This window comes from Lampetra planeri, chromosome 58 (assembly GCF_965212315.1).
Source record: "Lampetra planeri chromosome 58, kcLamPlan1.2.h2, whole genome shotgun sequence".
NCBI classification, from domain to species: Eukaryota; Metazoa; Chordata; class Hyperoartia; order Petromyzontiformes; family Petromyzontidae; genus Lampetra; species Lampetra planeri.
In genome coordinates this window covers 441,196-466,194 of record NC_136164.1, presented here as the reverse complement: position 1 = coordinate 466,194, position 24,999 = coordinate 441,196, and the positions used below count along the sequence as shown (strand labels likewise).

The 24,999-nt window shown below is 43.1% G+C and overlaps 2 protein-coding genes across 6 annotated transcripts in view; one reads left to right on the top strand and one right to left on the bottom strand.

The window, feature by feature from the left end:
• Nucleotides 1-9,417, bottom strand: part of NUP85 (nucleoporin 85) — a 94,571-nt gene extending 85,154 nt beyond the window's left edge. Inside the window, exons 1-2 of one of the 3 annotated variants that reach the window (XM_078618583.1) lie at nt 9,312-9,380; nt 7,445-7,543 (exon numbers count right to left, since the gene is read on the bottom strand). Coding sequence is in view for 1 of the 3 variants with exons in the window: in XM_078618582.1 (XP_078474708.1) it covers nt 9,312-9,314 (3 nt within the window). In the remaining 2 variants the exon portion in view is untranslated. Of the gene's footprint in view, nt 1-7,444; nt 7,544-9,099 lie in introns of all 3 variants that reach the window. The other 2 variants (XM_078618582.1, XM_078618585.1) reach the window with 2 other exon arrangements.
• A 7,341-nt stretch (nt 9,418-16,758) lies between these two features.
• Nucleotides 16,759-24,999, top strand: part of METTL23 (methyltransferase 23, arginine) — a 95,139-nt gene continuing 86,898 nt past the window's right edge. The window contains exon 1 of one of the 3 annotated variants that reach the window (XM_078618553.1): nt 16,759-17,026. In XM_078618553.1, the coding sequence (XP_078474679.1) occupies nt 16,901-17,026 (126 nt within the window). In that variant the 5' untranslated portion in view covers nt 16,759-16,900. Of the gene's footprint in view, nt 17,027-17,199; nt 17,469-24,999 lie in introns of those variants that run through there. The other 2 variants (XM_078618554.1, XM_078618556.1) reach the window with 2 other exon arrangements.

The following is a 24,999-nucleotide window of genomic DNA, read 5'->3' as shown; positions in this document are numbered from 1 at the left end:
GCAGCACAAGTTGAATCGATGCCTGTACAAACATCAGTCATGGCTTCGATAGATTGTGATTAGCTAAATGTGGAGGAGGAATACGAAGTCTCTGATAATACTCACGAAATAAGGCGTAAAACAACCAACAACCTTGTCAATGAAGCACAATGCAAGTGCCCGAAACATCGTGATTTATTTTATTTTATACCTACGTGATTTTACCGAAAGAACCAAAGAGTATGGATTCCTGCAGTCACGAAAGCTTCAAATCAAGATTGCTAAGTACATTGCAAAATCTGAACCTATAGAGCAGGGGTCTCAAACTCGCGGCCCGCGAGCCAATTGCGGCCCTTGGGACGATATTTTGTGGCCCCCATCTTAATATGAAAGTTTAATGTTAGTGCGGCCCGCGAGTTTTATATTGTAGCAACCCCGCTGTTAGCTGCTGTGTGGGACAATGTTATGATGTTCTGGTTTCCTACTGTGTGCCTGTCCAGTGAATGCGGCATGCATGTGAGTGACATGGGGGGCGGGGTCGTGTGTGTGTGTGTGTACGTGTGAGAGTGAGTGAGAGAGAGAGAGCCGGGAGAGAAAAGAGTGGCTTTGGATGTGCGGAGAGCAGGAGGGTGAAATTCATAGTTTTCCGCCCTCTTTCGCGCAGGTCATGATGTATCCAGTGCTTCATTTGTAAATCACAAGGTGCCGGAATGCTAAGTACATATGACAGCGCAGGTACGACGAGCACAGGTCCCGGAACGCACATAAAACGACGCTTAAAACAGCACACACATGCCACTTACAATGCAGTGGGACTTATTTAGGCTATACTGCAGTGACGGTATCAGTCTTTATGTCAGTGATGAATAAAGTGGCATCTTGAGCAAAGGCGACTTCTGTGTCCAGCGGAGAAAACGAACGGAACACACACACACACAATTTGTTAAATTGAAGGCAAATTCAAGGGACACCACGGCTCCTTTACGCACACGCTGCGCTGTGAGGTTTTGGGAGCTTCTTTACGCAGACGGATTAGTCTAAACAGCAGCAGTTTATAACACGTCATTGAGCTAATATCTACATTTTACTGTCTGGGCTGTTTTACATTATTATTTACACCTGATATGTGTGGATGAATTTTAATGATTTAAATTCCCTCATCCTCTGGTGGTGACATTTACGCACCGAGCCACAGACTGTACATGACGATGTGCATAATTATTTTGGTTCATCTTAGAAGTCTGCATTTGTTATTATTGTATGAAATTGTGATGCTGTTGTTAAGAAAGCTTTATATATAACTTATTAGATTATCTTGTTATTGCGTGGCCACAAATTAGTAATTCATCCACCGATGTCAACAGGGGCTCCGTCATTTTCTAGTGATTACATTATATTGTTACATTTTATTTTAATAATTTCTTAAAAAACTTGTTTTAATATTCATATTTTTTTCGATACGAGAGGTTCCGGATTTGCTCAAATAAGTCCCGGAACGCAGGCAAGCCAACACGCCGGCACAAAGTAAGCACAAAAATCCATAGAAAAATGTGATGATGTGACTGAAGGCAGCGAAAGCCCCGACAGTGGCCAGCAGCATTTGAACCCCGTGGTCACACAATGACGCTGCCTCATATAGTCCTCTCCTCTCCCTCTTTCGGCTCTCCACTGTGCGCACACCGGAGCGCGTCAAAGCGCAGATCCACAGCTCATCCCGGCTCAGATCCCCGTGCTTTGAACAGAGAAGCGTGTATAGTAGCAGCCGCTACAGCTGTGTCTGCCTGTGACTGGGGTGTGGGGACGAAATCTGATGGGAACGCATTACCCCCCCCCCCCATAATCTACGCACCTGTTGTTACCGGAAAAAGCAGAAATGACGTGCATTTGCGGAAATTACGTCTCCGTGCGTCGCTGGTTGGCTAAACACTTGACTGAAACTTTATTGCGTGAGCGACAGCAAGTGGAATGAATATATATCTTGTCACACAGCCCCAATCATGTCTTTTTCAAAGCCTGCAGTGAAGAGAAAGGTTGGTGACGAGCACAGACAATTTCAGGAAAAGTGGGAGATGCAATATTTCTTTGTTGAGCACATGAGCACCCCGACGTGTCTTATTTGTACAGAAAAAGTTGCGGTGCACAAGGCATACAACCTCAAACGTCATTACTCAACTAGACATGCTGAGGAGTATGCAAAATACCGGGGAGATGAGAGAGCCAACCGGGTTGCCAATCTTAAAACATGTCTACTGAGGCAACAAAATGTCTTCAAGAAAGCAACCAAAGAGAATAATGCAGCAGTCGAAGTAAGCTACGTGGTTAGTGAGATGATTGCTAAGGCAGGAAAGCCATTCACAGAAGGCGAGTTTATCAAAAAGTGCATCTTACAGGCTGCAAGTATAGTCTGTCCGGAAAAGAAAGGTCAGTTTAGCAACATCAGCCTTTCTGCTAACACCGTGGCAGAGCGCATTTCTTACCTGTCAAGTGACATTTATGATCAACTGCGTGAGAAAGCCAAATTTTTCAATGCATACTCAGTCGCTCTTGATGAGAATTCAGACATCACTGACACTGCCCAGCTCAAAATATATGTCCGTGGTGTTGATGACAATTTTGAAGTGATGGAGGAGTTGCTCACAGTAATTCCAATGCATGGCCACACCACCGCTCAGGAGATATTTTGCCAGCTGTGTGATGCCATTGTGAATGCCGGTTTGCCATGGAAGAAGTTTGTTGGAATAACAACCGACGGAGCGCCATCAATGACAGGGAGGAAAAATGGACTGGTGGCACTTGTTCAAAGAAAACTAGAAGAGGAGGGTGTGGAGGAGGCCCTTGCTCTGCACTGCATCATCCATCAGCAGGCCCTTGGCAGCAAATGCCTGAAGTTTGACAATGTGATGTCTGTTGTTGTGAAATGCATCAACCAAATCAGATCCAGGGGCTTAAAGCACCGGATGTTCTGTACTTTTTTAGAGGAAATGGAGTCAGAATATGAGGATGTGCTCCACTTCACCGAGGTACGTTGGCTCAGCAGGGGAAACGTCTTGAAGACATGTTTTGAGTTGAGAGCAGAAGTGAAAGCCTTCATGGAGAAGGATGGGGTGGCTGTTCCTGTGCTAAGTGATCCCAAATGGCTCATGGACTTAGCTTTTCTTGTTGACATCACGCATGAGCTGAATGTACTGAACAAGAAGTTACAAGGCCAGGGGCAGCTCGTCAGTGCTGCCTATGACAACGTGAGAGCATTCTCCACAAAACTTGTGTTATGGAAAGCCCAGCTCTCTCAGACAAACCTTTGCCATTTCCCAGCATGCAAGGCACTCCTGAATGCAGGCACACCATTGAGTGGTGAGAAGTATGTTGATGCCATTTCGAGGCTATAGGAGTAATTTGATCACAGATTTGCAGACTTCAAGACGCACAGAGCCACTTTTCAAATTTTTGCGGATCCCTTCTCCTTTGATGTGCAAGATGTCCCTCCTGTGCTTCAAATGGAGCTCATTGACCTGCAGTGCAACTCTGACCTCAAAGCCAAGTTCAGGGAGGTGAGTGGAAAAGAAGACAAGCTTGGGCAATTTTTGCGAGAATTGAACCCCAGCTTCCCTGAGCTTTCCCGAATGTTCAAGCGGACCATGTGCCTTTTTCGGAGCACATATTTGTGTGAAAAGCTCTTCTCCACATTGAACTTCAATAAGTCCAAGTACAGGTCCAGACTTACTGATGATCATCTTCAAGCCATACTGAGGGTCTCAACTGCTTCCTCCCTCAAGCCAAATGTGGCTCAGCTATGTGAGAGGAAGTGCTGCCAGGTCTTTGGCAGCAAGAAGTAGGCAAGAGAAGCCATGTTCAGAAGAACCGTTCATGCTCTTCAATATTCTATTCATGTTCAAAAGAACCCATTGAAGTTAAATAACTGTTAGTAATGACATTTGAGAAGTTTGGATTTTTTTAGCAAAGTTTTTTTTGTGGAATACCTGATGCGGCCCAGCCTCACCCAGATACTGCCTCCAGCGGCCCCCAGGTAATTAGAGTTTGAGACCCCTGCTATAGAGCTTTCCCCAGGAATCAGGCAAGAAAAACAGAATATTTGACGTGAAGAAAATGATGTGTCGCGCAAACTGTTCAAGATTTGCATGAGAATAATGAAGGAGCGACAGATTTCAGCTAGTGAATGTGTATTCCGATTATGTCATCTCAACCTTCGAGTTAGTTCAAGAAAATGTCTTCCTCAATACTCGAAAACCCGAGCAGCGATACAGTGTGTTGAGATTCATTGAACAAGGTCAGGCATCTGGATATTGCGCCAGCAGCTTTGAACGATACGAAAAGCATCCTTTGCAATATCAAAATATGTGCTTGGTAGAGTTTGCAATGTTGTTTGAACCACATTACGCTAAAACAGAAGACGATCTTCAAGTTAATATCAATGAGGATGCATATGAAGAGGTACACATCTCTGCAAGAGGAAGAGAGATGATCACGCTCACTGATAGAACAAAAATGCTCAAATGAAATGTTCCAGCAGTTGTTAGTGCCACACTTTGTGCTTGCAACAGATCATGAACACTACTTTTATAGCCTTCTGGTTCAATACACACCATACAGAAGTGAACAAGAGCTATTTCAATGATTTGAGACTGCAAAGGAAGCTTTTCTGGCAAATCAACAACAGCTAAAACAGATGAGTGAGCATATGCAAGTGCATCGTGAACGGGACAGACGACTCGAGAATACATTCAATCAACTTTATGCACTCAACATTCTCGAACAAGCTTTACCTATTGAAATGGAAAATGAACAACAAGAGGTGCCAGATGTGCCAATAGATGAAGAACAATTACAATCGGCACGTAGAGCAATTAATGTAGAAGAGGAAATGTTTAGAATGGTCACAGAAATCATAAGCATGCAATTGCATGAAGACCCTGAGACTGAAGGCTCTCCTGAATGCTTAAGAGTCTTCATCACTGGTGGAGCTGGAGTGGGCAAACATTCCTACTTAAATTGTTGCAAAATCAAATCAATCAATGCTTTGCAAATAAGGCTGTAGTAGTCTTTGCGTTAACTGGAGTCTCTGCGCGCCTTATCAGTAGATAAACTATTATTTCCACATTGAAATTGCCTGTTCAAAGAGATGGTCGAAGCGCTACCATGTCACCATTAACCGGACATTACTTGAAAACCATGCGACTACAATGGAAGAACATTAAATGCATAATCATCGATGAGATATCAATGGTCTCATATCAGATGCTATGCATGATTGATATGCGTCTTCGACAGCTAAAGAATAAGTATGATACATTCTTCGGTGGTATGAATGTCCTGCTCTTTGGCGATTTGATGCAACTTCCTCCAGTTAGACCGAATAAGACCAGTCACTCCTATATATGACCAGCCAGAATATCTACAACAAGCCACTCATCTATGGAGATTATTCACACTGTGTGAGCTGAAAGAAAATAAACAGGGTGATAATACGTTCATCAATGTATTGAATGCACTGCGAGTTAGAGAAATGAGAGCTGAGCATTTTGCAGTTTTAAAAAGCAGACGTCTTCAAGAACCAATTGGAGAGTTTGCCATAGATAAAGCTCTGCGAATATATCCATCAAATAATCAAGTGAATGCTCATAATGAAGCAGTGCTTCAATACTTCAGAGCTCTTAACACCCCTATGTACACAATCACAGCACAAGATCAATTACTGGATGTCACGAGAAATGTTGAAAATATCCAAATGAACACAATCATTCCAAAGGACATCAATAAGACTGAAGGCTTGCCACATTAATGTATAATATTTATAGGAGCCAAAGTCATGATAATTGTTTTTTGACCCTTCTATCTGGAAAACAAAACTGACACCTTTTTTACAAGGAGTCATGTTTGCATAGACCACAATACCTGCAGTCATAATGCAAACAAAAAACATAACTCTGATAATGTATGCACTGTCCTTGAAGTTGATTGGTCCACACCCGAGACAACTTTCCTTAGAATCTTAATTTTGGAGCTTTCGTGACTGCAGGAATTATTCTTTGGTTCTTCCAGTAAAGTCACGTATAAAGATAAAATAATAAATTAAATAATAGCATACTACGACGTTTCGATTGCAACACAAGCAATCATCATCAGGTATAAAAGAAATAGCAACAAAAATCTAACCAGAAAACTATAGACAGACATATAAGCAGACAGACATCATAAAGATACACAGAGAGAGAACACGTATCGGCACAAAGAGAGAGGTCGTCTCTGTGACGGGGCCTTAAATATAGAGAGGGGGCGGGGGCGGAGAGTGGGAGGGGGCAGAAAAAAATGTGCATGTCAATGAGTGGACAACGACGTGGTACGGTACGCAAGCTTTAAAATTAGGAGAAAGACACACTAAAATTAAATAACCTAGTAAAATATCGAAATGTAATGTAATGCAACACAGAGAGTCAGTCAACACACAATTAACGCATAGCCCGGTTGATTACGTATTTCAAAGATTGCTAAGTTAGAATTTATGTGTGAAAATTCCAAAGAGAGGACACAGGCAGAGAGAGAAAACAAAAAACCAGAGAGAGAAAAAAGATAAGCTTCTAGATTTTTGTTGCTATTTCTTTTATACCTGATGATGATTGCTTGTGTTGCAATCGAAACGTCGTAGTATGCTATTTTTTAATTTATTATTTTATCTTTATACGTGACTTTACCGAAAGAACCAAAGAATACGCTTTCCTTAGAGCCTAGTCTCACATGGGTTGGACCAGATGACGCCAATAGGCGCACAACTCAAGGACAATGCACCATCAGAGTATGAGAGCTCGGGGAAAGCATTTACACAATTGGAACCTCATTTGCCAGTAAAAAATATAATTGTTTTTTTACCCTTCTATCTGGCAACAAAACTGACACCTTCATGTCATGTTTGCATAGACCAGTGTGAGACTAGGCTCTAAGGAAAGCTGTCTCGGGTGTGGACCAATCAACTTCAAGCACAGTGCATACATTATCAGAGTTATGTTTTTTGTTTGCATTATGACTGCAGTTATTGTGGTCTATGCAAACATGACTCCTTGTAAAAAAGGTGTCAGTTTTGTTGCCAGAAGAAGGGTAAAAAACCAATTATCATATTTTTTACAGGCAAATGAGGTTCCAATGGAGCCAAAGTTATGTTAAGATCCAACATTGATGTCTGTAAAGGACTTGTAAATGGTGCAATCGGATATATCACAAAAATCACTTGGCCTATTCCTAGTCGTGCACAATTGCACGAAAGACAAATACATTCACTAGTTGAAATCGCCTTTGGCAAGGACGGCACACACGAAATTAAGCCCAAATCAGTTAAGTCCCCTGCTAATCGTGGCTATGGTACAGCTGAACGAAGAATGCTCCCACTAATTCTATCATGGGCATCGACAGTGCACAAAATGCAAGGATGTACAGTGCGCATCATGCAGTCGTGTACTTGGGATCAAAGCTCTTCGAAGCAGGTCAGGTATATGTTGCCTTAAGTCGTGTTCGCTCGCTGGATGGACTTCAAATTGTAGATTTGGACAACCAAAGACTGACCGGAAACACACCATGCAAATAATGAAGCGTTAGCAGAAATTTATAGAATGAGAAACCATCAACCACATAAAAAAAAATTAGATTTGTGTGACATCTTATACACACAAATATGGTTGAGTACATTGCAAACAACATGAAGGGAATGTATAGAGTTAAGAACAGTGCTCTCGGATCGCACTATAAAGTGTAAGGTCGACAAAAGAAGTAGGCTTAGTCTTAGACCGGGTCTGTTTTTTTCTAAAAGTATTTTCAAAAAGTATCAAATAATATTCTTTGTAATAAATTCTTTGTTAAAATGAAGACAAAAAATTTGAAAATAAACTCCTTAAAAATGTTTTTTTAAAAGACAACGGTTTTATTTTAAAGTGCACTAAAAAGTTACAAAAATTTTCTTTCAGCCGTCACCAGCTGATCAGAATATATTTATATAAGTGATATTAAAGGAGTGCCCCACGGTTTTATGTTGTAATTCCAAATGTCCAAAAATATTCTGATCAGCTGGTGACGGCTGAAAGAAAATAATTTGTTACTTTTGAGTGCACTTGAAAATAAAACCGTTGTCTTTTATAAATACATTTTAATGAGTTGATTTCAGCCTGATGACGACCGCTTGCATTGCGATTGAAACGTCGTAGTTTTTTGTTATTTATTTTTAACCTATCTACGTGACTTATGTAGTGCTTTTTTCAGAAGCTACCTGGCCACAAATGATAGCTCAACGAAGTGGTTTATCATGTAAAAGTTGATAGCAGCCATATACTCGAATCGTAAGTTTCTAAATTTGGGGGGAAAACCCTAAGGACTCGGGAGAAAAATCCACGCGACCACGGGGAGAGAGACATGTAAACTCCAAATATACAGCAGGCATCAGGGTCGGGATCAAACACACGGCCTCCTGATTACCAGGCGAGGTAGTTCACATGTCACCACCGTGGCGCCCACGTGTGTTAACCCAGACATGTTAATCCAGGAAAGCCTCGCTGAGTCTCAACTCTTCAGGAGGGTCCTGCCAAGTTGTCGTATTCAGGGGGCGATGACTGTTGTGTGTACAGGATTCCCTCGTTTATCACAAACTTGCTGTCTGCATTTTCAGTCGCCCCGCGAATCACAACTGGAACTACACAACTGTGTTTGTAAACTACCATTTTATACTTTAATATTTCCATAATAGAGGTTTTTTTGGGTTAGATCGCGTAAATATATAAATGTGTCGTTATAACCCGCCACCACCCGACACGGCCAACTAGTAAGGGTTGTCACGTAAACATAACGTGCCAATTCGTCACTAGTACAGCACTAACCAGTGTGTTGGAGAGCCAAGCCACAACATTTACAGTACTCAGATTGTAGCGTGGTGCAGCGAAAACCATTGCTCGACCGCTCCGCTATCACCACAGACCCCCCCCCCCCCCGTATAACCTTAACAGACCGGTTTGGGCAAGTGATGAGAGCGCGAGCGCCTATGGAGACCAGCACGGTGCACGTGGGGGGGGGCAGCACTACGCCCAGTCGCCTTTATCTCCCTGGTCGCGTTTTTTTTACAAACCACACCAGGTCATCGTTTGCGGCTGAGTCGACCCAGGGGGAGGCCCATGCCGGTTCAAATAATCCGTCACCGATGTTGGTAGCAGTAAGCGGGAATCGAAATCAGATCGCCCGAGTTTGTAGCGCAGCGCGCTGACTGCTACACTACCGCTCCCTCGCAGTAGTGCCAACGATGATCTCCCCGCACTCTCTCACTCGGCGACATCGCCATACTTCACCATTTTCAGCCTCCGCTTCACTCCACCTTCTCTCCCGCCTGTTCGCGCCGAGTGCGCGCTGACGTCACCCGCGCGCTTCCGGAGTCGCGCGCTGCGTCACGTGAGCCGCGGCCATGTTTGTAAGGGCGGAGGGGGTGACGTCGTCAAAGTTACCGGGGCCTCCGCCACATTGGTAAGGGAGAATAATCTGAATACTGTATGCATTTATACTGGAGGAATCCGATGAGCTATAAAGCTATACAAACTACAAAAACACGACAGTCGTGCAAAGTACAAGAAAGGTAAGCAAATCACACAAACACATACTGTACAAGTAAAACTAAACCATCCCCATCCTACCAGGCAAAGCCCACTGAGGTATTAACTTATACTGGTAGGAACGAAGTGGACCAGACCACCAATAGATTATACTGGTAGGAACGAAGTGGACCACACCACCAATAGATTAATGTGTCCGTCCGTCCGTCCGCGTCCGTCCGTCCGTCCGCGTCCGTCCGCGTCCGTCCGCGTCCATCCGTCCGTCCGCGTCCGTCCGTCCGCGTTTGTCCGTCCGTCCGCGTTTGTCCGTCCGTCCGCGTTTGTCCGTCCGTCCGCGTTTGTCCGTCCGTCCGTCCGCGTTTGTCCGTCCGTCCGTGTATCAACATCGCCCCCTACTGCAAACACTTGGCATGACCCTGTCCGACAAGATGGCCGCCCGCTCCCCCTGCTTCCGGCGCATCACGGCAAAACTTTAAACTTCGCTTCAAAATTACTTTACTGAAACGCAGCACGTTTATTTAAAAAATTACTTTACTGAAACGCAGCACGTTTTTTTAACACAGAGACAAGAAACATTTATTAACACAGAGACGAGATACATTTAATCGCCTTATTTGTGCACGAAAAGCACGGCGCGAGGCCTAGTGCGGCAGGCTTCGCGAGGCCTAGTGCGGCAGGCTTATTAACACAGAGATGAAACGCAGCACGTTTATTTTAAAAAAATGTACTTTACTGAAACGCAGCACGTTTTTTTTAACACAGAGACAAGAAACATTTATTAACACAGAGACGAGATACATTTAATCGCCTTATTTGTGCACGAAAAGCACGGCGCGAGGCCTAGTGCGGCAGGCTTCGCGAGGCCTAGTGCGGCAGGCTTATTAACACAGAGATGAAACGCAGCACGTTTATTTAAAAAAAAAATACTTTACTGAAACGCAGCACGTTTTTTTAACACAGAGACAAGAAACATTTATTAACACAGAGACGAGATACATTTAATCGCCTTATTTGTGCACTAAAAGCACGGCGCGAGGCCTAGTGCGGCAGGCTTCGCGAGGCCTAGTGCGGGAGGCTTATTAACACAGAGATGAAACGCAGCACGTTTATTGTTGTTGTTGTGCATATTGGCAGTGGTGCCTGACTCGGCTGAATCTGCAGCCCGGCAGCGGCAGAGCAGAGGCAGCGAGAGGCCTCGTCGCTGCTGCTATGCACTCGCTTATAGTTCTACCGTGTTCACTACATCTCTGTCGTGTTCACTACATCTGCTGTGTTCACTACATCTCTGCCGTGTTCACTATCATCTCTACATCTCTGTCGTGTTCACTATCATCTCTACATCTCTGTCGTGTTCACTACATCTCTGTCGTGTTCACTATCATCTCTACATCTCTGTCGTGTTCACTATATCTCTGTCGTGTTCACTATCATCTCTACATCTCTGTCGTGTTCACTACATCTCTGCCGTGTTCACCACATCTCTGCCGTGTTCACCACATCTCTGCCGTGTTCACTACATCTCTGCCGTGTTCACTACATCTGCTGTGTTCACTACATCTCTGCCGTGTTCACTATCATCTCTACATCTCTGTCGTGTTCACTATATCTCTGTCGTGTTCACTATCATCTCTACATCTCTGTCGTGTTCACTACATCTCTGTCGTGTTCACTATCATCTCTACATCTGTCGTGTTCACTATATCTCTGTCGTGTTCACTATCATCTCTACATCTCTGTCGTGTTCACTACATCTCTGCCGTGTTCACCACCTCTCTGCCGTGTTCACCACATCTCTGCCGTGTTCACCACATCTCTGCCGTGTTCACTATCATCTCTACATCTCTGTCGTGTTCACTATATCTCTGTCGTGTTCACTATTATCTCTACATCTCTGTCGTGTTCACTACACAGTCCCTCCAGAAAAACGCGATTATGCGATCGCAAGATTTCACGCAAAATCAGCCAAAGTCCGCATATTTATGCGGGGGGCGCGTTTTTTCAAATACGCCGCACTTTCGCCGCATAAATTGCAGATTTCCGCGTGCAAAATATGCGGGCTTGCATGATTTCATAATCCCCGCATTTTCGTTGCAAAAAGTCACATATATCTTAGCAGAAAGTTGAAAAATGTTGCGTTTACTTCAAAACAGGCGCAGCCATTTCCCCTGTTGCCAGGGGAATGTTATGAAGTGACGTCACTCATTACGCGACATCATTGAAAAGCTGCAAACCCCGCGATGCCAATGATACCATGATGAAGCCCGCAAATCTTTCTCATTTGCCAACAAACATAAGCGCAAAAGACTGCGCAAAGCAGTTCCCCAGTGTGTTACATGACAGTGGGGGCAAATTATTTTGCATAGCTACCTCTGTAAAACAGGAAGCACACATTTTATTTTTTAATATTTTATTTATTCATTTTTACAGAAGTTGTAGCATATTCATTTTGTAAAGCTACAGAACTTGTTCGACTCAATGTTTTGTAAGTTTGAGCCATCTGTTTGTTAAGGTCTGAAATAAAACAAGATGAGAACTTAAATATTCCCAGCACTTTCTGTGATGTAGTATGCTTGCTTATCATAGGAAGTAATAAGAAATGACTCTTTACATTAAAGTAGTAGCCTAGTGAATAGGGTGTTGGGGGAATCACTTTTTTTTTCTCTTTTTCATCAAACCGCAGTTTTTGCAAGTTCCCGCAATTTTTGCAAGTTCCCGCAATTTAATCGCATAAAATTGCATAAATATCCCGCATATTCCATCGCATTTTTTAAGAAAACGTGCCGCATAATCAACGATTTTTGCCCGCGACAATCACCAAAAAACTCCGCGTTTTTCTGGAGGGACTGACTACATCTCTGCCGTGTTCACCACATCTCTGCCGTGTTCACCACATCTCTGCCGTGTGCTGCAATGTTTGATTATTTAGCTGCTGGCTGCATGTTTGGTGGCGATGCTACCGTTATAGCAGCACCAACTGCGGTTGGTTCTGGGTCGATGGAAACGACGCTTTTCACTGCGAGTTTGTAAAGGGTTCCAGCAGCAAATGCGGTCTCTGTTTCAGCAAGCATATTTTCAACGTGGGCGTCCAGACAACCATTGGGGTCTTCAAAGTCGTGGTTGTTTTCGGTATCCATGTCGTGCGCGCGAATAAAAACTCGAAGTGCCAAACAAACACTGCTCAATGTAGTACTGTTATATGAATATGCCAAACGCCCGTTTATTCAACTCTATGTAGACGACATAAAATGCACCAAGGTGCCGTTTATTCCCTCTATTTTATTTCACCTTTATACTAGTAAATGCATTCGAGTTTCCCCATCTAAGGTCAATTAATCTCAGATGTGATCGTTTGGAAATGAAAGGCTACGAGTCTTTAAATCTCACAGCGTTTCTTGTCAAAACAAACACTTTTAATTAACGTTACACTAGAATACAGTAATTTTTTCTTTAACTCCTCTATACCCGGTCGATATCCCTGTACCGGTACTAAGTATTATTCCTACCAGCCCACCCCGCAGGGTCCTGTTTTCTCATAAGCGACCTGGCCATCACAAATGATAGCTCAACAAAGTGGTCCATCATTTGGACATTTATAGCAGCAAAATAGCCTAAATAATCTAAATGCATGTTTATAAATGTGGAGGGAAAACCCGGAGGACTCGGAGAAAAAAAAATCCACGCGACCACTGGGAGAGACACACGAACACTCCAGATAGAGCAGGCGGTCAGAGTTGGGATGGAAGACCGGACCTCCTGCATGCCACAAAAAGGATATTGGCCTTCGCGACCAACATTATCCACAAGAAGTGTTTTTGAGATAGATCGCGTAAATATAAATGCGTCATTAAACACGCCACCAACTCAACAGTCAATTAGTAAGGTTTGTCACGTAAAACAATTCGTGACTACAATTGTGGCTTTACACTACTCTCAAACACGCAACCGGTGTTACTGAACCAGTAACGAATTGCCACCACAAGTTTACGTGACAAACCTTACTAATTTACTGTGTCGGATGGTGGCGGGTTTAACGACACATTTATACTGGTAGGAACGAAGTGAACCAGCCTACAATAGATTATATCGTCCGTCCGTCCGTCCGTGTAGCAACATCGCCCCCTACTGAAAACACTTGGCAGGACCCTACAACAACCTTTAGACTCAGTGACGCTTTCCTGGCTAAACAAGTGTAACATTCCCTTATAATTCCCTGAGATAGCTTTTAATTAAAACATTTAAATTAAAAATTATTAAAACATTTAAAATAAAAATTAACTCACAGCGGCCTAAAGCCTACAGCTAGGTCTAAAGCCTAGAACTAGGCCTCAAACTCTCCCTTCGTATCGTACCCCCGCGTGTGTGAAAGGGAGTTAATGTTTAACAATGTTACATTCCCTGATGTTTTTAAATAGAAACATTTACATTTAAAGCTTTTACATAAATAATTAAAACATTTAAATTAAAAATTAACTCACAGCGGCCTAAAGCCTACAGCTAGGCCTAAAGCCTAGAACTAGGCCTCAAACTCTCCCTTCGTATCGTCCGATTAGGTGTAGCAACATCGCCCCCTACTGCAAACACTTGGCAGGACCCTACAAAAACCTTTAGACTCAGTGGGGCTTTCCTGGCTAAACAAGTGTAATAATACATTATGTTTATATTCTTTGGTTATTCGTTCCTACCAGCCCACCCCGCAGGGTCCTGTTATTTACGCGATCTAACACAAAAAACAAACAAAACAGCGAGTTGGCACAGTAAGGGGCATAGGCGGTGCATCGGGGCAGTCATTTCAGTCAGTCCCGTGGCGCCTGCTGGCTGCCAGCCAGGTGGGCGTTCGACACTTCACGTGGCCTTTAAAAGTGCACGTAGCCTGGCACAGGCGCCGTGGTCGTGTCACACCGCCACTTGTTGTAAGGGATGAAGAATCACAATATATATGTATACTGGAGGAATCCGATGGGCTATAAAGCTCCCTCTTCACATACACATTTTAATTATACTGCATTTATACTGGTAGGAACGAAGTGAACCAGCCTACAATAGATTATATCGTCCGTCCGTCCATGTAGCAACATCGCCCCCTACTGCAAACACTTGGCAGGACCCTACAAAAACCTTTAGACTCAGTGAGGCTTTCCTGGCTAAACAAGTGTAACATTCCCTTATAATTCCCTGAGATAGTTTTTAATTAAAACATTTACATTAAAAATTATTAAAACCTTTAAATTAAAAATTAACTCACAGCGGCCTAAAGCCTACAGCTAGGCCTAAAGCCTAGAACTAGGCCTCAAACTCTCCCTTCGTATCGTACCCCCGTGTGTGTGTAATTCCCTGAGATAGTTTTTTTTATTCCCTGAGATAGTTTTTAATTAAAACATTTAAATTAAAAATTAACTCATTCCCTGAGATAGTTTTTAATTAAAACATTTAAATTAAAAATTAACTCACAGCGGCCATAAGCCTACAGCTAGGCCTAAAGCCTAGAACTAGCCCTCAAACTCTCCCTTCATATCGTATTTGTTCGTTCCTACCAGCCCACCCCGCAGGGACCTGTTACAATTAATATCACACCCAGTTAAACACGTGAATACATAATTAAATGGCTCGCACACCATTGGCTCATGTAGATGTTCAGTACAGGACGGGTCAGAACAAAAAAACACGATAGGAGTGCCAATTATAGGAATGGTAAACAAATCACGTAAAACATATACAAATACAACTAATGTTTAAAGTTGTGTCCAGCGATCAGACTAAACTAAAACTAAACTACTTTTAAACAAAGCATTTTTTTATGTTATCAGGTAAGGCCCACTTAGCTATAAAGCTTTTTTTCAGAAGCGTCCTGGCCACAAAAGATAACACAGACATAATTTCAACCGTGATGATGGGGACAAACTTAGTAATCATTGGAAAGATGTTATTAACCATGCAAAAAAGATTTAACTACACATATTTGGACCATCTTATTTGACAGGCACTATTCTTCAGTTACCGTATAGTTTCTTCTTCTTTTTTCATACACTGGTTTTCCTACTTTAAGTTTTACCACACATATTTGGCAAATCTAGAATTAATCCCAGCAACGTAGCAAAGTGCTGTTTCATCTTCATAACAAAGGCTCAGTCCCATTCACAGCAGCCGCACCTTAACAACTCTTAGAACCTCCCATTTCAACCAGTCTACACAACAAAGACTCATTCCTGGCAGCGGTTTCAGCCGCACCACCTCTACATAACAAAAGGCTCTGTCCCGTTTACACGCACCTTTACATCAGCCGCACCTTAACAACTCTTGGAACCTCCGAGTTCAACCAGTCTACACAACAAAGGCGCATTCCTAACAGCGTGCTTCAGCCGCACCGAACTTCACAATAATAATATCCAGGGCCTACCTTGGCTCCTCCCACCCTCAACCAGTATATATACAAGGACTGTTTTCACGGAATTTCTCTCACTTGATACAGCTATCGTGCTGTGACGGTTCCACCTGAAGACGGAAGCTTCTGTTGCCTCCGAAACGTCGTGATTTATTTTATTTTACTTTTATTCATTTTAATTTTTACCTACGTGACCTAAGAATATAACTGAAGTGGCTTACCCATGTGGAATGTATTCGGTAGTCGCCAAATACTCTAAACGCCGCGATGTTGATTCTAAATCTGGAGGGGAACTCCACATATCCAGCAGGGGTCAGGGTTGGTGCTTCCATTGAACCAACGCTGATGAAAAATATTATCTCCGAAAGCAAAATTGTAGGTGATTTAAGATATATACTTTTATTTTTTCTACGGAGGGATGTGTATTTTATTCGGTCCACTTTTAATAGCAGGGCTAGGTATGCAATATACTCTCCTCACAAACGATAGCTCAACGAAGGGGCTTATCGTGGAAATCCACAGCAGTAAAATCATCTAAATAGTCAAAGGCTCAGGTTTCTAAATGTATCGTGGGTGAATGTCTGAGGCGGTGGGAGCGGTGGTGCAATGGTTAGCGCGGAGGCCCGAGTTCGACTCCCGCCCACGGCCACCAAACACCCAGTGACTGTGAGCAGAGCCGGTCCTAGACCCCCCCCCCCCCTCTAAGGTCAACTCAGCCTCAAACGAGCGTGTAAACATTGTCACTAGGGGGGGAGAAAGGCGGCCGGGCGTGGTTGCTTACCATCCCGCCCACCCCTCGTGTGCAGTTCCGGCACTTCACAGATGCTCGCTAGCTGCACTTGCCCCAACATTATGTGAAGTTGGGGGAATCTTTGCCTTTGGTGACGTCACTTGCAGACGGCCCCGCGCCATCTTACGTGGGGGTAAGATGGCCGCTCAGCGTTGAGAGCGCATGGAAGTCGTGGAGGAGGGAGGAGAGGAGGAGAATGCTGCAGGGCGGACAAGGTTGAAGAGGTTTTACTTTGCGGACGAAGAGGATGATGATGACGACGCCGCGCTGCTCGTTACAATCCCAGAGGTGAGCGGCGGCAGAGCAGTACGCGTGACATCACGGTGGCGGCGTGGTGAGTGCGAACGGCGGCGCCATCTTGCATGGGGGGGGGGTGAGCGAGTTTCACTTTGGCGCTCGTTGTTTTACTGCGCGAGCGAGTCAAGTTGGTGGCCATCTCCCCCCCCTCCCCACATTACTGTGTGACGGGGAACTTGTTCATCCAGGGGCCTCTGCCACTTTTGGCATTGGTACAACTCCTTGGCGTACCAACCTCGGGAGGAATGACAAACTAAGTCGACCCACAACCAGGATGGTGGAATTGTTGGTGGGGAGCGGTGGTGCAACGGTTAGCGGCGCTTCGCCCCGAACCCGGCGACCGGAGTTCGATTCCCGCTGACGGCCCAACACCCAGTGACGATTGATCTGCACCGGTTCCGGGCCTCGCCCATGTCGACTCGGCCTCAAATTGGTACCCGATGTGCTATGTAAAACATCACCACCGGGTTATGAAAGCACACATCCTAGCAGTGCAAGTCACTTGCTCTACGCAAGAAGTACTGGATTAGAAGTAGGCCTCGGCAAGGTAAGGTAAAAGTTAAAAGGTAAAAACGAGCCTACCTTTACCCTACCTTTTACCAGAGGTGTGGACTCGAGTCATGTGACTTGGACTCGAGTCAGACTCGAGTCATGAATTTGATGACTTGCGACTCGACTTGGACTTGCATAACAATGACTTTGTCCCACCTATGAGATGTGGACTCGAGTCATGTGACTTGGACTCGAGTCAGACTCGAGTCATGAATTTGATGACTTGCGACTCGACTTGGACTTGCATAACAATGACTTTGTCCCACCTCTGCCTTTTACCTTACCACAATACAATCACTCTGCCCTTACCTTTTACCCTTTAGCAGGTAAGGTAAAAGGTAAAAAGGAACGAGGCTACCTTTTACCCTACCTTTTACCCTTACCCCATACAAATTACCCGATTACAGGGTAATTACTGGAGTACTGTACTACGACATGAAAAAGGTTTATAGCGGTAAGTGCTAGGTAGAGCGCTTTATTCATATAGAATACTCTCGATGATTTCAATTTTACACGCTTTCTTTGAACTCACTCTGTCGTCGTTATTGTTGTCGTTGTCATCGCTGTCGTATCCTCAAATCTTGTAACTCAATTTTAACCCACTTCCTAATATAGGGTAAAGGTAGCTCGGAAGAATTACCCGGTAGGGTAAAGGTAGCGCGAAGTATTACCCGGTAAATACAGTACCTTGTTTACCGCTAAAAGCTCTGTGGCGCAGTCCGTGGCCTCCATTTAATAAGTAATATTAAAACAAACTTTATTAAAAACACGCTTTTATAAAATGTACTAGTAATGGCAGAACTCCACGACTCCAGGAAGTGGCCCCGAAGCTTGCCACAACGTCAGGGACCGTGGCCAATTACAACCAACGTCAGTTGAGCGTGAACAATTAGACCCAAGCCGAAACATAACAAAAAATTATGTTTAAAAACATATATATTTTTTATGATAGAATATAGTATTGTCATCAGTATGACCTAAGTATACCAAGTTAGCAGTCGATACCACATTAGGAAGTGGGTAAAAATTGAGTTTCAAGATTTGAGGATACAACAACAATAACGACAACAACAGAGTGAGTTAAAGGAAAGCGTGTAAAATTGGAATCATCGAGAGTATTCTATATGATTAAAGCGCTCTACCCAGCATTTACCGTTATTAACCTTGTTCATGTGTAGTAGTACCCTAGTAATTACCCTGTAATCGGGTAATTTGTATGGGGTAAGGGTAAAAGGTAGGGTAAAGGTAAGCTCGTTGCTTTTTACCTTTTACCTTACCTGCTAAAGGGTAAAAGGTAGGGTAGAGTGATTGTATTGTGGTAAGGTAAAATATAGGGTAAAGGTAGGCTCGTTGTTTTCACCTCTTAACTTTTACCTTACCTTTGCCGAGGCCTAGTCCATGCTCAACTGACGTTCACTGGTAATATGTTCCTGGTCGGAGATGCATTGGGCTCTATGGTCGGAGATGCATTGGGCTCTATACCATAGAGCCCAATGCATCACATTACCAGTGAACTCAAACACGTACGCCAAGCTCATAAGGCTAATGGTTACGCCAACTACACAATCCGCAAAGCCATCACTCCAACCATCAAGAAGGATCCTGTTGAGGAGCCTTTCAAAACCATCACCTTACCCTACATTTCTGGGGTCACAAAAAAGATCTCCAAAATCCTGATTAAACACAAGATCCAGGTCCGATTCAACACAGTACATAAAATCCGTGATCTGGTCCCGTCTGTAAAAGATCTGGTTCCAGATTTGAAGCTTTCGTGACTGCAAGGATTCATATTCTTAGGTTTTTTCAGTAAAGTCACGTAGGTAAAAAATTGGTTCCAGACATACAGTACCCTGGCATCTACAAACTAAGTGGTAGCAGTTACATTGGAGAAATCAAACGACATGTCTCGGACCGCATCCGTGAACATAAAGCAGACCTGAAACACGGTAGGACAAACACCTCAGCCGTGGCAGATCACTGTTACAATTCAGTGGGCTCACATGACATTGACTTCTCCAAGACCATAGGTTCTCTGCAAGCCATCTGGCTACCATGAGAGATTCGTTCATGAGGCGATCCACATATACAAACACAGAGACAATTTCAACCGATAAGATGGATTCTGGCTCAGCAATCATTGGAAGGACGTAATAAACCATTTCGGATCTTAACTGATTGTGTTCACGTTTACGGTGACTTTCAGACTGCAGTCCACTCACTGGCATTGACTCTATATCTTGTATTCTCCACAGGGAATGGATTCTTTGCTCCGCTGCAAGTCTCCTTCCTCTTAGTATCTTTCACGCGACGGTCAATGGTATAGTGTATAGCAGATTGTATAAATTGTATAGAATTGTAATGTTTAATACAATGTATAAGGTAATATACAGTATCGTAATTGTATAGTGAATATACAGCAGTGTGGTATACAGTAGAGTGGGTAGAATAATACTTAGGGTAATATTATAGTCGAAGGTATAGAGTGGTGTATAGTAATACAGTATATAATTTAATGTTGGGTTTGTCTATGGTAGTATATAGTACAGGGTAGACCCATGTTATGTAAGAGAAAAAAGTTTAGCTGGAAGCATATTATATTTTTTGCGACATAGAATTGTAATGTATTACTTACTGTTAGTAGCTCAGCCTATTGGAGAGTATATTTAGTATACTGATGATACTATGTAGTTTATACTTTAGTTTTTTACGTGGTTGTTTAGTAACTGCAGCTACATACTATTAACATTCCTTCCCTTTGTTAATGCTACCTCCATCCCCTGCTAATCCTGCATAATGCACGGGCATAATATGACTTTGAAACCCCCCCCGCCCACCTCCTACGCATTTCCCATAAATATGCTAAATTCCTTCATAATCAACGATTTTTGGGTTTAGATCGCGTTATTTATAAATGTGTCGTAACCCTCCACCACCCGACACGGCCAATCAGTAAAAAAAAGTGTCACGTTGACAAAAGACAAATAGTTCACTACTTTAGCCCACCGGTGTGTTGAAGCGTGAACCGATGATGCTGGATGCAATTACCAGCGAAACGTCGTACTCAAATTGTAAATGTTGTGGTTCCACGCTTCAACACACCGGTGGGCTAAAGCAGTGAACTATTTGTCTTTTGTCAACGTGACACTTTTTTTACTGATTGGCCGTGTCGGGTGGTGGAGGGTTACGACACATTTATAAATAACGCGATCTAAACCCAAAAATCGTTGATTATGAACAATATTGGTCGCGAAAGCCTACGTGTTAAAATGCTAAATTCCTCTTGATATGCAAATTATTTTGTCAAGGCGCTCTTCTTCCCCCTCCAACCCAGCTTAAATATACGTTCCAAGCTTGGTGGTGTTTCATTCTTCACCTGAGGACGGCTGCTTGCGTTGTGGCCGAAATTTCGTGAGAATTATTTTATTATGTTTTATTTTTATTATTTTATTACTTCCCTTCTACGTGACTTTACCGACAGAATCAAAAAGATGAATCCCTGCAGTCACGAAAGCTTTTAATCGAAATTTAACTTCGCGCTATCTTTACCCTACCGGGTAATTCTTCCAAGCTACCGTTACCCTACCCTTTACCTTACCCCTTGGCATGTCGACACCTTTACCCTTTTACCCGGTATAAAGGGTAATTTACCTTACCTTGCCGAGGCCTAAGTAGAAGCCACGCGCACCACCAATAGGTGGCGCTGGAAGCTGCAGGTTTTAAATACCAAAATGAAAATCGTTCAGGACTTTCCTCACATTTAAATGTTTATATACTCTTGTTGACCAGGGTCGGAAACATACAGCTATTGAAATTCGAAAAATTGCTCTTATTTTGGTGGCCGGTCCATGGACTCTGGAAATCCTGCAGCTTCGGAGCCTCATGCAGCTCATGAGGGACCATCTCGTATGCACATGCACTGCGGCTCGTGAAACATGAGGTTTTTACCGAATTAAAAAAAGTCTCGTTTTGTTTTCCGACCCCTGGTCTGGATGGTTCATATCCCTGGTCGACGGGACGAGATGTTAACGACCTCGCCCGACCCAGACGCCTTGCTGCTGTATATTTCTAGTTTGCGTATCTCTCTCTCCCCGTGGTCGTGTTGATTTTTCTCCGGGTCCTCCGGGTTTTCCCTCCACATTTAGAAACGTGCGTTTAGAGTATTTGACTGCTATACATTTCCTCATGATAAGCCACTTAGTTGCGATATAATTTGTGAGCAATACAGCTCAATGGACCTTACCTAGTAAAAAAAATAGACTGTCCAATGTTCTCTTTAAGTTTCAAATGTGTCTTGCTTCTCTTTAAGATATCCTAAGGCAAGGGGACTTCCATGTGCATTGTGACCTGGATCACCATAATGACAGAAACAACAATCACGTACAGAAATGAAGCAAATGTAAAAAGCTGCATTACGTATAAAAAAGCACTCCACGAACATAAATCAATGTTAAATTAAAATATGTCCTGGAATGAAAATTGGTTTCGAAACTTAAGCTTTAAAATTTCACCTTGACACTAAGTTACAGAAACATGCAAATCGATTATTGCACTAGTGATGTGTCCTTGATGTATCGTTCTGTCGTAGCCCAGTGCGCGATGACCCCACGCGAGGATACCTAGGGATGTTATCATGGATATAAGCCTGACTTTTAAGCCCCACATAAAACTGATGTGCAAAAAAAAAAAGGAATCGCCCTGCTACAGAAACTTGCTGGAATAAGTTGATGTGCCTGATGTTCTGCCAACTGCCGCCCCTCTCACTGATCTGCTCGGTGCCAGAGTATTGCACTCCAGCCTGGTCCGGGAGCTCTGGTACATAACTGCTGGACGCACAATTAAACAACACTGCGCGTCATAACTGGGGACACTGAAATGACACCAGTCCCCTGGGTCCCTGTTCTGGGCGCACATTCTGCCACCAAATAGCCGCAGCAACATACAAACTGCAAGGGAGTATACGCATTTTATTGCCAACAACTACCTACCCATCAACCAAAGACCTCAACAGTGTACCTTCCTGCCAACTCGTGCCATTACCCCTTTAGGGATACCACTATCACCATCCTGTAATCTCACCCAGATTGGGAAGAGCACCGACCCTGAAGCCCGTATATTTGGAGTTTGCATGTTCTGCCCATGGTTGCATGGATTTTTCTCTGAGTCTCCACATTTAGAAACATGCTGTGTAGAGTATTTGGCTGCAATACATTTCCACGTAATACGCCACTTCATTCGGCTTATCAACAGTGGCCAGATCGCTTCTCAAAAATAGCTATGCAGCTCAGTTGCACTTAACTGGTAAAATAAAAAAAATAGTTTACAGTTTAACACGTAGGCTTTCGTAACCAATATGATCCGTAATACAGGTTTTTTTGGGTTACTTCACATAAACATATATAAATGTGTCGTTAAACCCACCACCCGACAGCCATTTCTGGATATTCTGCTTGGGCGCAGTCGAAATGGTAAAATAACACACAACGTTTACCGAAAGAAAACGCACACTGACGCATATCTGAATGCAGCCACACCATCACCCCGCACAGACATCCTCTCTCATCAAGATGCTCCTACATCGGGCTAAGAAAGTGTCAGATGGTGAAAGTCTGAGAAGTGAAATTAAACACGTTAAAGAAGCACTGCAGTTGAATGGTTACAATGATGCACAAATCAACAGGGCACTGAATGCCAAAACCAAATCAAATAACACGAGTGTTGAAACTGACCAAGTAATTAAAACTATTAAAATATCGTAAGGAAAGGAAATAATCCGTTCCAGAGGATACGAAGTTATATTTTATATGGCATATACATTAATGGGGTTGTATAAAATAATTTGGACACTACTTATTACTAAAATGCATACATAAATTAAAATAAATGCTTAAATAAATAAAAAATAAATTGAAATCAAAATACAATTTAACATCACTTTACCTTGCTGAGAGGAATTGATAGCCTACGAGGATGGTGGTGAGGAAAGGGAGGAGGAGATGTTATTTTTTGGAAGGAGAGTCCCCTTCCATTAAAACTTCAGGAAGCTAAAATTATGGGGTTTTTCTCTTTTCTGTCTTTTTTCTTGACTTGGACCTAGTTGAGGCTCACCAGGTTTGAGTTTTACTAAAAACCTGTCCGTTGAAGTTTGTTTTTGCCTTCTAAGAATTTTCTGAAGTGTAATATTGTCACAGAGAGCAGAGGTGTGGACTCGAGTCATGTGACTTGGACTCGAGTCAGACTCGAGTCATGAATTTGATGACTTGCGACTCGACTTGGACTTGCATAACAATGACTTTGTCCCACCTCTGACAGAGAGTTATAGCAAGTGTTGTGCACTGAACGAGATCTACTGTACAGGCAGACTGAGGAGCGGCGCTTTGTTTCTGTCGTGAATGGGGTATACGTGAGTACGCGGTGACTCATCCCGACCCATACAAGTTCTAGCAAGCGCGTCGTATACCAAGCAAGACGTCGTATCCCAAAGAATTTTTTCTCTCGTCAAAACACGACGTATACCAAATTTGACGTATTCCAAAGCGGTCGTATACCGAGGTATGACTGTTTATCTAAATTGAGAGAAATAAAAAATAATTTTAACCATTCAGATAGCTACAGATGTAGTGCTGTTTTCAAGTTAATCATGAAATAATACATTGTTTAAATGCATGCCTATACAGGTCACCATACTTCAATAGGGAGTACACACAAATGACAGGAGGTACAAGAATAATGGGATTGCATAATGTGCATGCATAATGTACGTTGATTACCATATAAATAACCCAACCAGCAATCGATACCGATTGTCATTCATATGCATTAATTAATCCCCCCCCACTTCGCTCAGGAAGTGCTCACAATTGATTCCATCATATCTACCCCTCTAAGGAACAAAACAGGATTTCTCCACAAATCTGGCTGTCGCCTGATGAAGCTAGTTATAAATAGTGGCAAAACGTCGTACTCAGATTGCAAATGTTGTGGCTTTGCTCTCCAACACACATTTTTTTACGAATTGGCATGTACGGTTTACGTGAAAAACCTTACTAATTTGGCTGTGTAGGGTGGTGGCAGGTTAAGTTACACATATATTTACACGATCTAACCACAAAAACCTGTATTATTAGTTTAGAGTGTCAAAACCGTTGCAGATCCTGCTTGTTTTTAATCAACACTGCTGAAATGATGCACTTCCAAAAAGGTTATGTGGCGCATGTATATGTAATAAAAAAAATACTTTCACTTTTCACGCGGAGCGACAGATATGAGAAGAACGGTTTTATTGTCTGCCGAGTTATACTGTGAACAGCAGCTCCAGGGAGGAGCAGGGCAGAGTAATTTTAGCCATTGGCTACTTGAGTCAAACTGCTAAGCCACATGTCGGCTGACCCGCTGCATTCACTTGGTGTGGGATA